A 22193-nucleotide genomic window follows, 5' to 3' on the forward strand; every position below is an offset into this window, starting at 1 on the left:
CCTCCCTTCCCAGCTCCGCCCCGCAGTCCCCCTTCACCCCTCCCAGCAGGGAGGAGCTTCTCCTGTGAGAAGTGCCCCTCGCGGGGCCGTGACATCATTGCCACCCTCGCCGTGACTCACCCCTCCCCCGCGAGAATCCTGCCCCCTCGTTCCCGCCCCTCCCTCCTCAGAGCCGACACCCGGCGGCAGCCGAGAGACAGGCAGGGCGGGACGGGGCTGCCAAGCGGATGGCGTCACTGCGTGGGAGAGGCGGGGCGAGCGGGGGCGTGGCCTTGGCGAGTGACAGAGGGGCGGGGCGGGGCGCCACAGGGTTGTCAGCGCGAGGCGAGCCGTTTCGCTTAGTGCGCGAGCAGCGGCGGGGTGGAGCGCGGCGTGTCCGGCAGGCACAGACCGAGGAGGGGACTGCGGGGAGAGCCGCCAGCGGGGGTCGGAGCGGCCCGGCCAGCGCCTCTCGCTGCGTGCGCGGCCCCGGGGAGGGGATGGCGCTACTGGCCCTGGCCCTGGACGGACTCGCCATCTTCGGGCTCATCCTCTTCGTCGTGCTGTGGCTCATGCATTTCATGTCCATCATCTACACGTAAGTGCGGCCGCGGGGCTGGCCTGGGGTCCTCGCCGCTTCCCCCAAGGCGGCGCCGCCCAGCAGCGAGGGGGCTTGGCCCGACTGCCGCCCCTGGGAGCGGGGGTGGACTCGCCGCAGCTCCCTACGCTCGCCGGCCCTGTACAGAAGGGGGCGGGCATTGCTGGATGATTCACTTCCCTCCGGGGAGCTTCGTTTGCCTGGGCAGCCTCCCTCCCCTGGTACGGGGGGGAACCGTTCTGCCCCGCCCCCGACACATGGCCCTCCTGAGCCGGGTCCGCCCCCCCGCTCAGCCCCCCCCCCCGACAGATCGACCCTCCCCGACACATGCCCCCCTTGAGCCCGGCCCGCCCCCCGCTCAGCCCCCCCGACACATCCGCCCCCCGCTTAGACCCCCCCACACATGGACTCCCCTGACACGTGGCCCCCCTGAGCCGGACCCGCCCCCCACTTAGCCCCCTGACACGTGGCCCCCCTGAGCTGGGCCGGCCCCCCACTCAGTCCCCCCGACACATCGACCCTCCCCGACACATGGATCCCTCTGAGCTGGACAGGACCCCTGGAGACATGGAGCCGCCTGAGCTGGACCCGCCCCTCACACACACAACCTTCCCCGAGACATGGATCCTCACAAGCCAGACCCCACCTAGCCCCCCCTGACACATGGATCCCCATGAGCCAGACCCCCCACATACATGTGACATGGATCCCCCGAGCTGCACCACCCCCAGCCTACCACCTCTCAACACATGAAACCCCCCGCCAGCCTGCCCTCTAACACATGGATCCCCTTGAACCTGACTGCCCCCCCACATGCCCTCCCCGAGCTTTCTGCCTATTGACACCAACACATTCACACCCGTAATATATGCACACCCATAACCCTGCTGCTACGTCGTATATACATGCATGCTCCTATAAACCTGCTTTTTCATAACCTACACGGACCAGTGAGCCTGCCCTCATTGTTTTTACACACACACACACACATACATTAGCCTGCACCCCCAGAATACACACACACACACACACCCATGAATCTCCCTCTTCCTGCCCTAACACAGCTCAATTGTTAAATATGTGAGTTTGCCTTTTGTTTGGGGCTCTATTACCTGCAGCTCCTGGCTTTCGCCACCATACCTTCCTTTCTTATGTACTGATCTTACAGTGATAGGTGTGTGCTTTTCATTCTTTTTGTTGTTGTTGTTGTTACATTTAAAATGTTTGCTTGGTGGTATAGCCTTGGGGAGGGACCTTAGGTTTCTTGTGAGGGTCTCTTGGGGACAGCAGTCATAAAATGTTATGTTGAGCATTCTTTAGAAGGATGCAGACAACAGCTCAGTCTTAAATAGCACACAACATTGAACAGTCTTAATTTTAGTGATATTTACACTGACAAGGTTTCTCAAGATAATTTATAATGGCAGGGGGAATGAATACTGGTCTGGATCTGCCTAGATAACTAGCTCTGAAGACAGGTTTCAGCGTGGTAGCTGTGTTAGTCTGTATCAGCAAAAACAATGAGGAGTCCTTGTGGCACCTTAGAGACTAAAATTTATTTGGGCATAAGCTTTCGTTGGCTATGACCCACTTTATCAGATGCATGGAGTGAAAATACAGTAGGCAGGTATAAATATGTGCTGTATATTTATTGTTGTTCTAGCTCTGAAGAGAAGAGGTACTTAAAAATAGCTCCCTGCTACTGTTTATTTCCCTTTTTTATTATTATGATTGAACCAAGCATTTCTGCTTGGGCTGTGTGCGGGAATTGATGTGTGTATTTAAAATGGGAGAGAAAATTAAGAGATGGGTTCCTTTTGAATGCAATCAGTATTGTTCAAATAAAAGTCCAAATTTACCTTATAATGACTACAGCAATGTATTGGTTACTGCAAATGGGTTTTCCTATAGCTGTTGTAGAATATACTGTAACAGAGTATCAAAGGTTCTGCTGTTAGTAAATGATGCAAGTCTTCGTTTTGTGTTTTTGTTTCATGTTATGTGGTATTTGTGCCATCAGGGTCTCCTGTCTTGCTGTTCGCTCAGCCACACCACAATTAGTTGTCTGTGAAATCCTGGCCTCAGTGAAATCAATGGCAAAACTCCCATTGACTGTAGTGTGGCTAGCAGGCCAGGATTTCATTTCTGGAATTTGTGGCTATGACTGAATTATGAAAACCCACATATGAGCATTAATAACTTTATTGTAATTCAATTGCATTTAGCTTCCATATTCACTCAAGAAACCATACCTTCCTTCCTTGAAAGTTAACTGTACAGGAATGGTATAGCACTCCCCTTCGTGTACTGTTATCTGAAGTTCCTGCAGGAGCCAGATATTTTCCCGCAAGACTCCCATCAAAGTCAATGAGAGTTCTGAAAGCAAGGGATTGTAGAACTGCAGCCTTAAACATCAAACACGAGATAGTTTCAGTCTGTCGAACTGAAAGTTACTTAAATTGAACCTAGGAGGTTGTGGAATGCTCATAGTCTTGTTTGGACAGAGTTACATTTCTGTTAAATGTATCTTTGATTGAAGCACTCTACTGTGTTTCTCTCCTCTTCCCCCCCCCCCTTCAAAAAACTACAACAAAAACAAACCAACCCACAACAGCCCTTCATCCTGTAATTCTGTAGTTGTAGTCAATTGGACAGTCTTTCACTCTGATTCAACAAGATACTTAAGTACATGCCTAACTTCCAGCATGTGAATAGTCCCATTCCCATGTTTAAAGTTGCATACATGCTTAAGTACCTTGCTGAATTGGGGCCTCTTCTCTTAGTGCCTTCAGGAATTGCCAATGTAAAAGTCCTGTCAGCAGGTTTCCATTACAGGGTTTTTTGATGTGGCTTCTTTAAAAACATGTACTTGTGTGTGTTATATCCACAGGGATGAATTTTGGCATATAGGATTTGAGTCAGGGAACAGTTCTAATACACAATACACCTCTACCCCGATATAACACGAATTCGGATATAACGCGGTAAAGCAGCGCTCCAGGGGGGCGGGGCTGCGCATTCCAGTGGATCAAAGCAAGTTCGATATAACACGGTTTCACCTATAACGCGGTAAGATTTTTTGGCTCCCGAGGACAGCGTTATAGCGGGGTAGCGGTGTATTTGGTGAAGTGAAACTATCACTACTTTCTCAAATTGGAGTGGCTTTGATTAAAAAAAAAAAAAAAAGAATTGGGTCACAGTGTGGCCTTTATAGCTCTTGAAATTAAATAAACCATCAAAGATAAAAATCTTAAGTAGCTACTGCTGTTGTCATGGCAAATGGCCATTTTTATAAAACTACTTAACACATGTGATTATAAAACAATAATGGTATGCTAGGATCATTGAGGTAAGCCCATTCCCCAGGAAGACTCTCAAGGTTTGGCCCCCTAACGGTAAGGGTTGAATATAGACTGCATGTATTATTTTTAGGCAGGTTTAAAGATCTTAGCCATTTCAGTCAAGCCCCATGCAGAGTTATCTGCCATGAATCCCTTGTGCCTACCTGGAGTCTATTTGAAGTCATTAAGGACTGCACATAGGGGCAGGGGTCCGTCTACTGATCTAATGGCAGGATTGTGGCCTACCACTGTAGACTATCTAAATATGTTAATTTGAGAGCCTAAAACATGTTGCTTTTGAAATAACTTTTAAATTATGAAGCTATGTGATGCTATGAGTAGCTAAGGTGGACATATTTAACAGAAAATGAATGCATGGCAAAGGGGAAGTTAGATTCTGCAGTGTGTATGATGTACCGACGAAAAATGTGATTGAATGAAAATATTGGCTGAAATAATACATACTTAAGTTATAGGAAACCATGGAAAAAACAAGGACTAGTTCTTGATTTCCTCCCCCCCCAGCACTCTATTTAAATTTAACGATTTTAAATGAAGTAATGTTTTTCCAATGGTATCCATTCAAAATTCTTCCAGAGAGTAGTGCAAATGACTCTCTAAAATTAAGAAGAAACATTTAAAATGGTGTATTAAAATTTATAGCATTCCAAGATATATGCATAAAAAAGAACTTTTGAACCAATGAGTGAGAGAGTCTGAGTAACACTGGATTTATGGTTGTACTATTTTAATGCTAATTACTTACATTGAGCTCGATAGAAATTGTGTATGCATAAATAATGTTCTTTTAACATAGATTTATTTATTTATAAACAGAGTTAAGAAATGCCTGAATTAAGATTGCCTGTGTATCCTTAATTTGCCCCCCTTTGTCCCTGTGTATTTGCATGATGATTGTCTTTAATTACATGATGACATACTATTTTTTTTAATTCATTCCTTCTGTCACTGTTGTTGGTAAGACGCCTGCCTCATTTGCTGCAGAAGTTGGAAGATGTGTGGTGAATGAGGCAGGGGATTGCAGGAAGAGATTAGATGGTCTTGTGGTTAAGGAAATTGAATGCCACCCTGGAGAATTGGATTTTATCCTTGCCTTAGCCATAGAGTACCTGTGTGGTGCTTGGCAAATCACTTAAATTAAAATGTCCACAGTTGGTCACTCCTTTTCTGTACCCAACTTGAGATACTTGCGTTTACAGTTTTGAGTTCTCAGTTCTCCTGCAACTGAGCACAGAAGGAGCTCTGATCTGAACATGCATAGTGCCATAATATGCTACATATTCTGAAAAATTGGGTCCTAGTCTTCTAAAATTGGGCACCCAAAATAAATTTGGCACATTCAGCTTTAAACTCCCCACATGTTTCATTAGTGAGGTTGGAATCTTTAGCTGCATGGCACAGTCCTCAAGCATGTAAGCTACAGAGTAACTGGTAAAAGGCTATCATCTTCTGTGTGGACCTGCCTCTAGAGGGAGATGGAGACACACTTTGCCTTTGGCTTTCACAGCTGTTTTGGTAGACACCAAAGGAATGTTGAAATTCAAGAACAATGGTTTTGATTCCAGATTATGTAGGGGAGTGATCTCTAGTGGTTACAGCCCTTCAGCTCCTAGCTTCCCCCACTCCTGTCTGATTCATGCACCTGTTCCACTCTGACCCAGCTCCCGCCCCTTCTTCTCATCTTGATCTGTTCTTGACCCTCTCCCCTCCTTGCCTTGCATCTCTTCCCCCCTCACCCTTCTGAATCTGAGTCAGGCCACTTTACTCCTTCTCCATGTTGCCTGGGAAAGCATTGGCAGCACAGGAGAGACCGTCTTTCAGCTCAGTTCTGGTGCCGCAGCAGGCTGGCAGGGAAAATCCAGCTCATCCCCTCGTGCTCTGGGATGGTGCACACTCTGTTGCTTTGTGTGGATGGTGCATGTTGGTTGCAGATAGAAGCTGTGAGGGAGTGGAACATTCTCAAAGGAGATGGAATCTTTGGATAATTTCACTGCCAGACTCCAAAGTCTCTATGGAGCATGTGTAATTTGAGATTTTTCCTCCAAGATTTTATAATTTGGTGAAATCTGGACAGATTTTCTTGAGGAAGGAAAAAGACTAATTTCTGTCACCCAGATGACCCCCTGCCAAATTTCAGGTCCTTGTTTCAAGGTAGGGAGGCAATTGAGCATCTCAGGGAAATGGTTGAATTTTGGGTTTTGTCTTTTTAATGACTGAAACAATGTATCCTTCCCTAACCTCATTCTTGGATACAGCTGAATTTTTTCCAAATTTAGACTGTTTAGGCTGAAATTTTCCATGCTTTTTTGCCTCAGACTGTGTTTTTCGGCAGTTATAAGTAACTGAAGGCAGGGTTTTATAAAGTGTCAGGTAGCCTTTACTATAGATGTTGTCACCTGTAGTATTTTCTTGCATGCTGCAGAAATGTTGAGAGAGGTGAAAGCAAGGTAGGAAGGATGGATTTATGGTTAAGGCACTGGACCAAGTCTTTAAAGACTTGCATTCAGTTCCCAACCTTTCTACAGACTCCTTGTGTGATTTTGGGCAAGTCATTTAATATCTGCACCTCAATTTCCCATCTATAAAATGAGGCTGATACTAAATGCAAAGATAAATTCAGTAATGTTTATAAGGTGCTCAGATAAAACAGCATTGTAATCATAGTAACTGATACTACTGTTGGTGTGTATACCTAAAATAACTTAAGGGGGAAGATCTCCCTACCACTGAAATTTGATTGAAGTAGTTATCCTACTCTTAGACTAGTTAGTATAGGTATGAAACCTGGTTTATTAGTTCACTAGGCTACTGTGCAATATTAAAATATAATGGAAATACATTTAGGGCCAAATCCTGCTCCCACTGACTTCTGTAGGAGTTATTGCCCCTGATTTCAGTGGAAACAGGATTTATCCTACTGTATCTAACTCTGTGTACACGCTAGAGCTTACGTCGGTGTAAGTTATGTCGCTCAGGGGTGTGAATAAGCCACCCCCCTAACGTAAGTTACACCGGCCTAAGTGCAATTTACAACGCTGCAACTTTCTCGCTCGGGGTGTGAAAAAACACCCCCCTGAGCGCAGCAAGTTTCAGCGCTGTAAAGTGCCAGTGTAGACAGTGCACAGAGCTGGGAGCCACGCCCCTCGTGGAGGTGGGTTTTTTTGCCGCGACCACACAAGCCACGTTAAAGTGCTGCCGTGGCTGCGCTTGAGGCCTTTGCTACACTGGCGGTGTACAGTGCTGCAACTTGCTGCGCTCAGGGGTGTGAAAAAATACCCCCCTGAGCGCAGCGAGTGCAGCGCTGTAAAGCGCCAGTGTAATCAGAGCCTGCAGCGCTGCACGCTCGCGCACAGCGCTGCAAGCTATTCCCCTCGGAGAGGTGGAGTACAGCTCTCTCGCAGCGCTGGCGGCACGACTACACTTGCGCTTCACAGCGCTGCCGCAGCAGCGCTGTGAAGTCCCGAGTGTAGCCAAGGCCTTAGCGTTGCCAGTGTAGACTAGCCCTAAGATTTGGCTCTAAACATGGCGTTGTCATAAATAACACTTTTCAGTAGTGTTGTTGCTCTGATGTTGAGGCTCAGAAATACCAAATTTAAGTATCTTTCAAATGTTGTTATATGTGGCAAGAAGTTTCTCACTATGAGAATTTTTATCATTTTTGGATTGAGCAAAATTAATACAGTTTTCTGTTAAATAGCTTATGATGTTCAGTGGCAGCATAAGTTAGGTACCCCCTCCCCGTTCAGTTTGTTCTGAAGTAATGCCTATCTTAAGTTAGGTTAATGAGTTGTCTTTCGCATACCCAGAGCAACTAGCAATATATCTGCTAATTCCTTTTTGTGAGTAAGACTTAATGTTTCTGTTGGACAACGTAGATCATGAAATGGTGTTTTGCTTAATTTTGGACTCCCCAATAATGATTTAGAATACATTGGCAACACAGTGTTAAACTAACTCCAAAACAAACAGTTTCCAGAAATTGCTGTAATGAACGTAACTCTTCCTAGAAGACCAAATTGCCACTGATTTTTTCCTTCTGTTAAAACTACCGTATTGCAGCTGGACTGTTAGATCAGTTAACAATATTTCTAGTATTCTTGCATTGTATTTTAGGTCATCTTCTTCCATATTTAATTTTTTCCCTTTCAGATGTACCAGTATGAAAATTGAAGGCTGAAACAAACACAAAACTAACACAAAACTAAACCAATCTATCTTTCAGGATTATCATGCCTCTTTGCCAGGCAATAGTGTGTACAGGGTGCAGAGTAGGGATTGGTTGAAGAAGGAAGTGATATCAAATCAAACAATTGTTATTATCAAATGCTATTCTCAAGTATATGGCTTCCTGTCTTTGTTTAATGTAAATATTGCTGCAGTGTGACAATTTTATAGCAAAGAACTTGCAGCTGACCTTTTATTCAACTAAATGTGATTATGGTATATTATATTCATGCTTTTTTTTTTTTTAATGGAACACTTCATTTTCTGGACATCTAGAATCATTTGTGCTTCCTAGAATCATGTGTCCTCTGATACTAGGGGTTTACTAGAGAAGATTATAATCTTGAGACTTTTTTCTTATTCCACAAAAATTAAAGAATTGTTAATAATTTTATTAAATTGCCTCTTTTCTTTCCATGTCATGATTCTATTTCAACTTCAGCTGTCTGTGCTCTTGTACTTCCTGCTCTATTTTAGGTGTATTTTCAGTTTTTTGCAGGGACTAGGCTGGGGTTAGTTTGTCTTGAATGTGGCTGTGAAGTCTTTGTGATTTGGTTTTTATGACAAATTAAATAACTTGAATGTTCTAGGACCAGTAGTTAAAATTGTGCAGATGGTTTTTAATAGTTTGTGCTAGCCTGGACATTGCACGTTGAATAGTCTGTGCTTTTGGAGGTGGCGTTGTTAGCTGGGACATCTTGCTCAGTGTCTCTCTGAGACTGGCTTCTGGATTCTTGACTACAGTTCCACACCCAAGACAGAGAAATAATTTGCTGGCCCAAAGTACTGTGGGATCACTGTCAAGGACAAACTTAGGCCTTTATCCTGCATTGGTAGCGTATGCGCACAGGCAGACTGCTGAACCCAATCATTTGCAGAATTAGGGCCTTTTCTGTGGAAAGAAGAATATGTAATGTCAACCTATCCTGTTCCTTCAGAAATCTTTGAAATGTCATAAATTTAGCTGAAGGAGTGATATTCCAGGATAAAAAAAGATGAGTCAGATGGTGTCACAGCATCTCCTGTCTAAGACCATGGGTGTCATGCATATAGCTGATTTAGAAGCACAATGATCACTTCTCCAAAGGGAGAAAGCTTTCTTTTTACCATAATCTTTGGAGTCTTAAGCCTTCTGACTCCCATGTTGTGGAAAACCTTGTTGTTTTTCACAGGCTGTTCAACAGACTTTTCTGAGGTAGACTAACTGCATAGAGTTAGTGATCTTGACATCTCTATGGCTGAAGTAATGTGTGGCAGAAAGATAGCATGTATGAACTTTTTGAAATTTTTAAAATCAATAATTTTCAAAAACTATTCAAAGAGATAATCACATGGTTTAGATTTTGTAAAGAAAAATGGAAATATTGTCATGATTAAATTTGGGGTGTGTGGGATGTCAAATGGTGGTGGATTTAAACATTCTTTGTAGGGTTTGCAGTTTAAACTGTGCTTTGTTGTATTGGGATTTAAGAACTAGCAAGTAAAGCTAAGTCTAGTTTTTCTGTCCATACTGAGTAAATGCAAAAACAAACCAATAATGAAGAGTGAGAGTTCTGAAACTTCGAGTTTAATAATACGTTAGCAAGGAAACACTTTAACCTGACATGGTTTCCATTGGCTTGTACTTTCTAATATGCAGCCACAAAGAGACAATGTTCCATAATCCATAAGGAAAGGTTAACATGCATCCTGTCCATAAGACACCAGAAATTAGAGCAGAAATCAATATATCTAGCAATTTGTGGATACAGAATAGAGTTGGGAGAGATGTTCCAATTAAGACCTTCTCATTCACTCAGTTTAGTAAGAGACCATGAAAGAGCTCCCAATCTAAAATCCTCTTGAATTAAGAGCAAGGTCTGAGCCCAAATTGCAGCTAAGTTTCTTGGTTCTATGGAACTATAGTGCAGCATGCTGGAAATCCTGTAGCAGCTTTATTTTAAATATAAAAATTGAGTGTCCTTCATTAAAAGTGTATAGCCCAGTCAGTATAATAGTATCCATCTATTTTTGATGCTCGGTTCACCAGGTCCCCATATTTACATTTTTCAGTATGACAAAGATATTTGTACTGATAATCCTTACCTACATTATGGAAGTTGTCAGGGGGATGAAGTAGAAGGCTTTGACAGTTGGGTAGGAGGCAGATGACACCAGGGGAGGACTAAGAGATAACTTCAGACTGTGAGATAAACACATTGGCTAGCTAGAGTTTTTGCTAGAGCGTTGAACAGTAGAATAATTGAATTGTCATTTAAATTGTCATCTTTATTAATTCATTAAGATGAAGGGGGCAGTTCATATTTTTCAGATCTCTTATTTCAGGTTTTCCGCAGAACCAGAGAACGCTGCATTGGCTTACTATTTCTGTTTTAAAGTTTAGTGTCTAACCATAAGCATTAAATACAATTCTGATTTTTTTTAAATGAAAGTTTGAGATTCTGGAGCATAGATCTGTTGCAAGGGGTAGATTCTGCAGCCACAGAACATGTGGGGCCCTGTATTGTCCCCTGGGGATTTCCTCTTAAGTAGGTTTAAAAAAAAACCCATTATTTTCAGTATATTGAGACAACTCTGAAGACACACAAGACTTTCCTACAGTTAGAAAATATGCAAGTAAATTCCCTCTAGTTTTGCACATTCTGATCTGGTGAGAGCTCTAGTGTACATGAGGCTTCTGGTTCAGCCACTCTGGGTAGGTGGGGTGTCTTTTGTTTTTAACCTCCTTGTTTTACATGCTGTAAAGTACACTTAACTAACATGATAGAAGTGCTGGGGCTCCCACTAGTTTTAATGCTGGTACAGCTTATTATATGCAACCTTACTTGTTTCTCTTGTGTCTACGTATCATACTTGATTGAACAGGGGAAGAGATTTCTCAATTAAAAATCTCTGCATAAATTGTAGAGGTGGGGGGGGGGAAGGGTACAGTGTTAACTTTTTTGGAATGGGAAAATTATTAAATTGTACTAGCAATTTTTGTATGCTAAGCAGTACTTGGTAATAAAAAGAGAAATCAAAATAAGATCAAATCTCTCTGTGCCAAGTCTCAGGTTGACTTAGAACCAGAATGCCCTGCATATGTTGAGTTGTTCTGGAACAGTCTCCTTTAAAGAATACCAGCCCTATCTGAGGACTTAAAATTAAGAAATCTCTCTTCACTAAAATCCTGTTTAATGGGATTTTCTATTCTCTCTGTGTCACATCCCCCTGTTTCCGTTTATCTTTGTACACAAGTCAGTGGATAGGTCATAGGCCTAGGAGTCAGGAAATCTGGGTTTTAGTCTCATCTGTGCTTTGACACTTCGGGGAAATCACTTTGGGGAATAATAGCTACCTTTTGAAAAACACTTTGAGTTATGTGGATGATAGGAATTGTTACAGCTATATATTAAATGTTAAGTAGTCTTTCCACTCTTCTCTGTTCTCATGTTTTTCCACCTTAATTCTGTATCTCATCTATTTCATGGCATTTGTCTTTTCCATGTGTTGGTTTTCTTGCGTTTTATTTCCAGTCTTGGCTTCAGTGCATTCCATTCAGATGTTACCTCTTCGTTTTATACCTGGGTATGTAACATGTGGCAGAGGAGAATGTCGTCATAGTGGAATCATAAAATGTGACTCTGGGCCACCCTTTCTTTGTAACTGCTATGTGAGGGGGTGTTGATCAACTGTAGGAGCTATCGTTAAACAGGAACTTCTAGTTAGAATTCATCTAAGAGCCTGTTTATTTTTGAAAAAACAACAACCACCCTCACACCCTTAAAAATAGCCTGGTTGTGGCCATTTGATCCTGGAAAGTAGCCAGAGCGTCTGTTTGTGCTTTGTGTTGCAGAAGTTGGATTCCTTGATGCTGTCCTCTTTCTAACTCTTCTGTAGTCATCTCTGTAGGATGGGATACAATAGGGAAAGTTTACCTCCTTCTCTTCTGACACCCCCCCCCCCCCAATCTTAACTACCCATTTGAAGCAATTGAAAAGAAAACTATGGAATGAAGACCAGAGATCTGGGAACTTCACAACTCTCAGAAAATATTGTAGGTTAAATCATCCCTTTGGACTCGAGGCATCATGTGATACAATAATGGCCTCTGCATATGTTTTTTTTCCTTAGTTGCTCTTTTATCACTAGAACTAATCTTATGTCTGAGAGAATTCTGCACCAAAAAAATAAAAATAAAAATTTTGCACGCAATATTTTAAAATGCTGCATATTTTATTTGTCAGTAAATAAATACCGAGGCTCCAGCGTGACAGTGGGGAGCACAGGCCACTGGCTGCATGGAGGTAGGAGATCACCCTGCAGCCCACCCCCCGGGACATGGACTCAGTGATGAGGCTGCACCTGACCCTGACACAGTGCAAGGGCTGGGCCCACCCCAGAAACTCCCCAGGGCCCTTCCTGCTCCTCTGCGCCAGGCACACCAAGGGTATGTCTACACTACGGGATTAATCCGAATTTATATAATTCGAATTTGGAAAACAGATTGTATAAAGTCGAATGTATGCAACCACACTAAGCACATTAATTCGGCGGTGTGCGTCCATGTACCGGGGCTAGCGTCGATTTCTGGAGCGTTGCACTGTGGGTAGCTATCCCATAGTTCCCGCAGTCTCCTCCGCCCATTGGAATTCTGGGTTGAGATCCCAATGCCTGATGGGGCCAAAAACATTGTCGCGGGTGGTTCTGGGTATATCCTCCCCCCTCTCCAGGAAGCAAGGGCAGACAACCGTTTCGCGCCTTTTTCCTGGGTGAACAGTGCAGACGCCATACCACGGCAAGCATGGAGCCCGCTCAGCTCAAGACAGCAGTCATGAACATTGTAAATACCTCGCGCCTTATCGTGCAGTTTATGCTGAACAAGAACCTGGAAAACCAGGCGGCGAGGAGCAGGCTACGGCAGCGCGGCGGCGAGAGTGATGAGGATATGGACATGGAATTCTATCGAACCGCGGGACCCGGTGCTTTGGAGATCATGCTGTTAATGGGGCAGGTTATAGCCGTGGAACGCCGATTCTGGGCCCGGGAAACAAGCACAGACTGGTGGGACCCGCATAGTGTTGCAGGTGTGGGACGATTCCCAGTGGCTGCGAAACTTTCGCATGCGTAAGGGCACTTTCTTGGAACTTTGACTTGCTTTCCCCTGCCCTGAAGCGCCAGAATACCAAGATGAGAGCAGCCCTCACAGTTGAGAAGCGAGTGGCAATAGCCCTGTGGAAGCTTGCAACGCCAGACAGCTACCGGTCAGTCGGGAATCAATGTGGAGTGGGCAAATCTACTGTGGGGGCTGCTGTGATGCAAGTAGCCAAAGCAATCACTGAGGTGCTGCTACGAAAGCTAGTGACTCTGGGAGATGTGCAGATCATAGTGGATGGCTTTGCTGCAATGGGATTCCCTAACTGTGGTGGGGCGATAGATGGAACCCACATCCCTATCTTGGCACCGGAGCACCAGGGTACCCAGTACATAAACCGCAAGGGGTACTTTTCAATGGTGCTGCAAGCACTTGTGGATCACAAGGGACGTTTCACCAACATCAACGTGGGCTGGCCGGGAAGGGTTCATGATGCTCGCGTCTTCAGGAGCACTACTGTGTTTAAAGGGCTGCAGCAAGGGACTTACTTCCCAGACCAGAAAATAACCGTTGGGGATGTTGAAATGCCAATAGTTATTCTTGGGGACCCAGCCTACCCCTTAATGCCATGGCTCATGAAGCCATACACAGGCAGCCTGGAAAGGAGTCAGGAGCTGTTTAACTACAGGCTGAGCAAGTGCAGAATGGTGGTAGAATGTGCATTTGGCCATTTAAAAGGTCGCTGGCGATCGCTACTGACTCGCTCTGACCTCAGCCAAAGCAATCTCCCCATTGTTATTTCTGCTTGCTGTGTGCTCCACAATCTTTGTGAAAGTAAGGGGGAGACCTTTATGGCAGGGTGGGAGGCTGAGGCAAATCGCCTGGCTGCTGATTACGCGCAGCCAGACACCAGGGCGATTAGAAGAGCACACCAGGAAGCGCTGTGCATCAGAGAAGCTTTGAAAACCAGTTTCATGACTGGCCAGGCTACAGTGTGAAAGTTCTGTTTTGTTTCTCCTTCATGAAAACCCGCCCCCTTTATTGACTCATTCATTCTCTGTAAGGAACCCACCCTCCCCGTTCCCCCAGCTTTCTTTCAAAGGAAATAAAGTCACTATCGTTTAAAAATCATGTGTTCTTTATTAAGTGATTATAAACATAGGGAGAGAACCAACAAGGTAATCTGGGTGAGGTTTGGGAGGAGGATAGGAGGGAAGTAAAAGGCCACTGAACAAATTCAATATAATGACAGCCTTTTGGTTGGGCTGTCCACTGGGGTGGAGTGGGAGGGTGCACGGAGCCTCCCCCCCCCCGCGTTCTTACACGTCTGGGTGAGGAGGATATGGAACATGGTGACGGGGGGGGGGGAAGGTTATACAGCGGCTGCAGCGGCACTCTGTCATCCTGCTGCCGTTCCTGAAGCTCCACCAGACGCCGGAGCATGTCCGTTTGCTCACGCAGCAGCCCCAGCATTGCAGCCTGCCACCTCTCATCTCTAGCGTCCCTCATGACCTCACGTTCACTGGCATCTTTCCTAAATTTAGATACAGTGTCCTTCCACTCATTCAAATGAGCTCTTTCATTGCGGGTGCATTCCATTATTTCCGTGAACATGTCGTCTCGCGTCCTCTTTCTACGCCGCCTTATCTGAGATAGCCTTCGGGACGGAGGAGGGAGGCTTGAAAAATTTGCAGCTGCTGGAGGGAGGGTTGAAAAAAAGGAGAGAAGTTTTTAAAATGATACATTTTACAGAACAATGCTTATACTCTTTCATGGTGAAAAACACTATTCACATTACATAGCACATGTGATTTCAGTACAAGGTCGCATTTTCCATCTTAATATTGAGTGCCTGTGGCTTTGGTGTTAGAGATCACAGACGCAGGTCCGGGCAACAGAATTCAGCTTGCATGCAGCCATGGTAAGCCACTGTCTTTCGGCTTCTGCGCCCTCCTTTCCCACATACCAAGCAAAGCCCGTTGACTGCTGCGGTTTTCCTGTTAACCTTCAGCAGCAGAAAACAAACTAACGCCTCCCCCCCCCCCCCCCCCCCATCCAGTTCTCTGGGATGATCGCTTTATCCCTCCCCCCACCGCGTGGCAGGTATCAGGGAAGATCCGTGCAGAAACCAAACTAGCCCCCCCCCCCCCCGCCATGAATTCTCTGGGATGATCGCTGTACCCCTCCCCCCACCGCGTGGCTGGTAACAGGGAAGATCCCTGCTAGCCAAACGCGAAAAGCTCAGGGCCAATTTCCCCCCCCTGCGCTTGGCTAACTGCAGGGAAGGATTTCTTTTCAGCCACAGGCAAACAGCCCAGTAGGAACGGCCACCTCTGTCCCCTTAATTAAGTTCCCGTATTTCAACCAGGTTACCATGAGCGATATCACTCTCCTGAGGATTACACAGCAAGATAAAGAACGGATGTTGCTTGAACGCCAGCAAACACCGGGACCATACGCTGCCAGGCTTTGTCAGGCAATGATACCAGATTACTTGCTGCAAGCATGGCGTGGTCAAGTGTCCTACCATGGAGGACGGAATAAGGCTGCACTGCCCAGAAACCTTGTGGCAAGGCTTTTGGAGTACCTCCAGGAGAGCTTCATGGAGATGTCCCTGGAGGATTTCCGCTCCATCCCCAGACACGTTAACAGACTTTTCCAGTAGCTGTACTGGCCGCGAATGCATCCCAAGTCCTCAGGGCAAAGTAATCATTAAAAAACGCTTGCTTTTAAAACAAGTTTTATATTTTAAAAGGTAAACTCACCTGAGGTCCCTTCCATGGGGTCATGGTCTTGGATACTGGCTTGGGAGGGTTGGGAGGGTACTTCAGTCAGGCTGAGAAAAAGATCCTGGCTGTTGGGGAGAACGGAGTGCTGGGTGCTCTCTGCAAGCTCGTCGTCCTCCTCCTCCTCCTCTTCCCCATCCGCAGAATCCTCAGGTGTAGCTGATGAGACTATCCCCGACCCGGAATCCACGGTCACAGGTGGGGTAATGGTGGCGGCCCCCCCTAGAATTGCATGCAGCTCAGCGTAGAAGCGGCATGTCCACGGCTCTGACCCGGAGCGACCGTTTGCCTCCTTTGTTTTTTGATAGGCTTGTCTGAGCTCCTTGACTTTCACGCGGCACTGATCTGAGTCCCTATTGTGGCCTCTCTCCATCATGCCCTTGGAGATTTTTTCAAATGTTTTGGCATTTCGTTTTTTCGAACGAAGTTCTGCTAGCACTGAATCCTCTCCCCATACAGCGATCAGATCCAGTACCTCCCGTACGGTCCATGCTGGTGCTCTTTTTCGATTATCGGCCTGCATGGTTACCTGTGCTGATGAGCTGAGCTCTCTGTGGTCACCTGTGCTCTCCACGCTGGGCAAACAGGAAATGAAATTCAAATTTTCCTGGGGCTTTTCCTGTCTACCTGGCCAGTGCATGTGAGTTCAGATTGCTGTCCAGAGCGGTCACAATGGTGCACTCTGGGACAGCTCCCGGAGGCCAATACCATCGAATTGCGGCCCCACTAACCCTAATTCGAAATGACAAAATCGATTTTGGCGCTACTCCTCTCGTCGGGGTGGAGTACAGAAATCGATTTTAAGAGCCCTTTATTTCGAAATAAATGGCTCCGTTGTGTGGACGGGTGCAGGGTTAATTCGATTTAACGCTGCTAAATCCGAATTAGTCATAGTGTAGACCAGGCCCAAGATAGCAAGCAAGAGGGAAAGAGGCTTGCACACACGCCCAGCCCTGATCCCCAATTCAGGTAGACTCAGCCTGGCAGGATCCAAGTGTGGGGGGCTCCAGGTGTGGGGTGAGAGGGTTCTGTGTGGGGCAATCTGAGTGCGGGTGGTTTGGTGGAGGATCTGGGTGCTGGAGGGATCTGGATGCACAGGGGCTTGTTATGGGGTTCTGGGTGCAGCAGGAATAAGAATCTGTAGGGGCGGTCTAGGTATTGGGGGATGGGGCTCAGGAGGGGGTTCTGGGTGCTGGGGGAGTGGGGTTCTGGGGTGGGGTTTGAGTGGAGGGCTCAGTGGGTGGTAGTCTGTGTACAGGGGGTGAGGCTTGGTGGGGATGCTGGGTGCAGGGGGGTGAAGGTTGGATGGGGGAGGGGTCTGGGTGTGTGTGTGGGGTCCGGATGCATAGGGGTTGGGTAGAAGGGGGAGCAGCTCCCTGTACAGAGAGGCCTCCCCCTGTGGCTGAGGAGTGATGGGGGGCAGGAAGGGAGCTTCCTGTAGCCAAAAGAAGTTTCTGGGGGTGGGTCTAATCTGGCCCAGCCGCTACTTACAGGGAAAGAGGAGCTGAGGAGGGGCACATCACCACTCTTGTGGCTTCCCTTTTGTTTCCCCTTCAGAAAGTCATTTTTCTGCAGGGACATAAAGAAATCTGCAGAGGATATGAATTCTGCATGTGCGCAGTGGCACAGAATTCCCCCAGGAGTAATTTAATCTAGATGCATTTAAAATGAGCTGATGTGGCCAAGGTATTATACTCTGAGAATTGCCCCTTGTAGGGATAGGGGAGTGACCAGATCGGTTTGAAAACAGCAAACAGCTGGTTTGAGGGTGTTCTAAAGTTCAGCAGGGAGCTTTGTAAAAGTGATATGTTCTAAACGCTTACAGTCTGCAATTTACCGTGGAGTTTCCTGGAATCTAGAAATTGCTATAAGAAAAAGAGCATGGCAGACCTTCAAAGTGGCATGACACAGCATTTCTGTGCCAACAGAATTTGTTGGAAAGCATGGTGTAGCAAAATGCAAATTAGTAAAGTTGAAAAGGAAATAGCTGGTAGTGTAACTATATCATTGCAAGTAGTCTCTTTGCTTGGGAAGCAAAGCTAGATTATCATTATTAGCATGAGTGCCAATACATAAGGCATTGATGCAAATGTTGCCAACCTCTTCTGCCCTTCCCCCTTTCAGTGAAAACCAGCCAACTAAACAAACCCTTTGTAGTGCAGCTACCAAGTGTACTGAGCGATTGATTACTGTATTTTGAATCCTGGTTGGATCCAGTGGACTTCAAATAGAATTAGATATAAAGGCCATTGGGCAATTTACTATAAAACAGTCACATGTATAGGTTATTAAGGCAGAGTTAATGTTGTGGGATATTGAAACTTAGAATTAGTAGCCACCTTCATTCCCAAGTGCAGAACTATTTTGCATAATCAGTTCATTGATGAAATTCTGAATTCTTTACAAATACGTCTTATACTGTCCCCACTTTTCACTGTGAAAAGCAGCTATTGCAGTTAAACAAAGGATTCTACAGAAAAGCCATCCTTAAGCAAATTCTGAAGTTAATTTCAAGTTATGGTATTGAATGTGCATTTCCAATTCAGTGCTCTTTATTCCCTGGCCCCGTGACATAGTGCGTTTTATGAGTGAGGTATGTTAAAAGTACTATGTATGTAACTCTGGAAAGACATCACTTTGTTGTCATGTGCCTTAGAGATACTTAAGAATCAATATCTGCAAAACTTCCAGACCTTATGCTAGTAGTGTTGATATCTTGACATTAGTCGACAGATGCTTGTAATTGTTCTTTAAAGATTATTTGCCAAGCATGATGAAACCATCTGTATTTGGGTAGTTTCTGAAGGAATAACATAATCCTGTAATGAAAACTCTCTCAAACATTTTTAAAGTATCATTATTAAGGGCATGTGGGTTACTACTTCAGCTGAAAGACTTAGCAGCCATTGTGCTATGGCAAGTTTCTTATATTTGCCCCAACAATTTTTCCGGAAAGAATGTTCTGTTAGACTTAAAATGGGGATGTTAATTCTAGACTTTTTTGTTGGGGTGGCTTGAGTAACATTTAGAAAGAGAACGAGGAGTACTTGTGGCACCTTAGAGACTAACAAATTTATTTGGGCATTAGCTTTCATGCCTCTAAGGTGCCACAAGTACGCCCCGTTCTTTTTGCTGATACAGACTAACACGCCTACCACTCTGAAACCATTTAGAAAGAGGGAATTCATTGTGTCTTGGACTGGACAGTGGTATCTTATTACCCAGGAATCTGCCCTCAAAAGCGTTTGTCGTTTTTCACTCTCAGAAAAGGAAAGCTACTTTAGAGTCAGCAAGATGAATAGTGGTACCTTCCATGGGCTAAGACAGGGGTTAGGATAAATGTTGCAGATGTCATTACAATAACATACCCAGTAGTGGTGTTTTGAGGCTGCTAAATGTTTCAAGTCTCCTGACTCTTAATCAGAAAATCACAGAACAAACCAAGAGGAATTTCAGTACTCAGTGCAAATGAATATAAAGCGTTAGGTACACTATGCAAGCTTCATGAGAAGATTGTTTTCCATTATTCAGCTGGTTTTGAACTGTACTTGTCAAAAACTTGAGTTGTCATGAGAACTGCTGCCGAAGAATGAATTTGCTTAAGTTGGAGAAAAAAAACAATTACAGAAGATCTATTGTTCTTGTTTTCTTTGATGGCTTAAAAAAAGTCTTTCCCATCCCTTGGTTTTTCTTTCTGAACTAAGTTACCCATTGAGAAAGGGATAACATGCTTGTTTGAAACACTGTCTTCTCATGTGTTGGACTACAGTGAAAGTGATTAGAAAACAACAAATTAAGGAATAGTTGCAGGTTTTGTGTGCAAAGTTGCTCTGGAAAACAGCAGATGTCCTCAGATTCAATTCTGTGGTCACCTGATTGACTTGGACATTTGTACTCATCCTGTGACTGAAATTCAGATAACCGCGAACAGGTCAGGTAATTGCTGCAGCTTGGCAGGAGTTACTTGACGCTCCCCTCTCTCCGAAGCAATGAATGGTATTGGGGAGGATGGGTTTACAGGACACCTGTTGGCAGCAAATGCTGCTCCAGTAAGTTACTACTTCATGGGATTGACAGTGTGACTTGCACAAAAAATTAGACACTTCAAAACTAGAAAAGATCTATCATTCAAACACTGTGAAACTGTTGTTGAGCAGTCAGCAAAAGGAAATGAAGTTCACCATGGGTGCTGCCAGGCACACAGAGCAAACCATGTATTACATTTTGGACTGTGGCTTTTTCAATATGGAGAGTCATGCCAAGCCTTTGGCTTTGCAAATAAGCTGTCCCGGAGTATTTGTGGGTGTGGTATAGACTTTTGTCAAAGACCTGTGGCGTCTATTTCAACTGAATGCTTTAGAGACTGATTATACAGGTATCAGTAAAGTACTGTATATGGGCTCTGGAGAAAAGAGAAATGACAGAATTACCTCTGGCGGAGGGGAAGGCTATTTGTTGACCTAGAAAAATGATGAAAAGCCGATCTGTTCTTACAAAGCACTCACTTCACACTGAGGAAAATATCTAATTCATAAAAAGAAAACTAGTAACCATTGAAGTTAAAGCGTAAAACCTAAATTCCCAGAGAATTACAGTAATGTGTGCACACAGTGTTCTTGGAATGAAGCCATTATTGTTTATTCCCAGATAATAATAATCCACAATAGGCACCTAGGAAATACTCCATTATGGAAGGAGAGCAAACTTGGTACAGCCCTTGGTACAGGCTCTGAGAGCTGAGGAAGGTAGAAGAAGGTAAATACTTACTTTAGGTATCCTATCTAAAGAGAGAAGAATGATAGCTTTGTGAGTACTAATTTAAAAAAAAAAAATAGCAAGCTTAAAGAATTTTGTCAACTTTACTCTTACAACAGCAGTTCACCACTACATATCACAAGGAAATGTTAGCCCTTAAATTTGATTAGAAATAACTTGATATATAGCTAGCTAGCCTTGTGATAGTGCCCAAAATGCAGCAGCCATGTTCTCAAACAGTTAAGAAAAACACCACTCTGGTCTCAAAGAGCTTAAAGTTTTAGACCTAGAACTTCATAGCTTTTTACAGTTAGCAACTTTTCCCCCCTTGTAAATCTCAATGTCTTTCTTTCTGTCTTTCTTTCATTCATTGCAGTCAAAGGCAATGGGTAGCCCTATTATGGCTAACTTAATAGATGTCAGTTCTCATAATTGTAGCCTAGTGGGTAAAAGTGTCTGTTTTCATATTTTAGAGAAAGCACGTTCAAATCCAGTTAAGTTTCTACTGGCACTCTTTTCTATAAATGTGACTTAGTTTAAATCTTGTTAACATTCTAAAATGCACAAAACCTGATCCAAAATACTTTTAAAAAATGTAAATATTGCCTAATCACCCCAATTGTCTTCACTCTTCTCTTTCAATAGCTACTTTTTAACAAGCCTGTTCTTATATCTCCTAGAGTGTTTTTATGCCATATTTCCAATAAAATTTAATACCTTTTAATTGTTTTTATCATTGCCAATTCAAACAAATTACTACATTCTGAAAATGACAAGCTTTCCCCAGCATGAGCGAGCAGTTCATATCTATTGTATAAAATATTTCTTAACAAACAAACAAATCTGTCTTTTTATTCTTGTGCTACATAACTGGGAAAACCTGTCTGTGTGGTTATTAGCATGGAAGTCGTCATGACATTTTAAAATCACTGTAGTACTGTAATAGTAGGGCTGTCTGTACGTTCATGGCACTGACAGTAAGCCATGAGGCTTGTACTAGTTTAGTGTGCTCCAGTGTCTTTATCATCCAGAGTGCACATGCATGCTTTTTACAGTAATATTAGCAATAGAGTAACTTTTCTTCCACGAAAGAAGAAGCTGCCTCTACAGATGCCTTCTGTCTCTGTTGCTCTCATGAGGACCCTGTCAACACTGCAAGCCTCATGCCCCTCATAGATATGGTATCCACAGTACCTCCTCCATGTACTATTATATCAGGAACTTACTTTCATAATTATCACAAGGATCTGCAATTTATCTTGTACTTTGGACCACCTCGTTTCCACTCTGCTCTAATCTATCCCGCTACTCATTCTAATAGTCCAAACAACCACCACTTCGTTTTAAATTAACCTGCCCCAGAAATATTTCTTCCTTCTCCCCCAAATGTGTAGTTTCCCCTGAAAGTAGCCTCC

The 22193-nt window shown here is 44.4% G+C and overlaps 1 protein-coding gene across 1 annotated transcript in view; it reads left to right on the forward strand.

Annotated features, from left to right (window-relative positions):
* The first annotated feature begins 366 nt into the window (after positions 1–366).
* The window catches only part of UGCG (UDP-glucose ceramide glucosyltransferase), a 38189-nt gene continuing 16362 nt past the window's right edge, over positions 367–22193 (forward strand). The window contains exon 1 of the mRNA XM_065406538.1: positions 367–577. Within this exon, the coding sequence (XP_065262610.1) occupies positions 480–577 (98 nt within the window). The 5' untranslated portion in view covers positions 367–479. The remainder of the gene's footprint in view (positions 578–22193) is intronic.

The sequence above is a fragment of the Emys orbicularis genome, chromosome 6, assembly GCF_028017835.1.
Source record: "Emys orbicularis isolate rEmyOrb1 chromosome 6, rEmyOrb1.hap1, whole genome shotgun sequence".
NCBI lineage: Eukaryota > Metazoa > Chordata > Testudines > Emydidae > Emys > Emys orbicularis.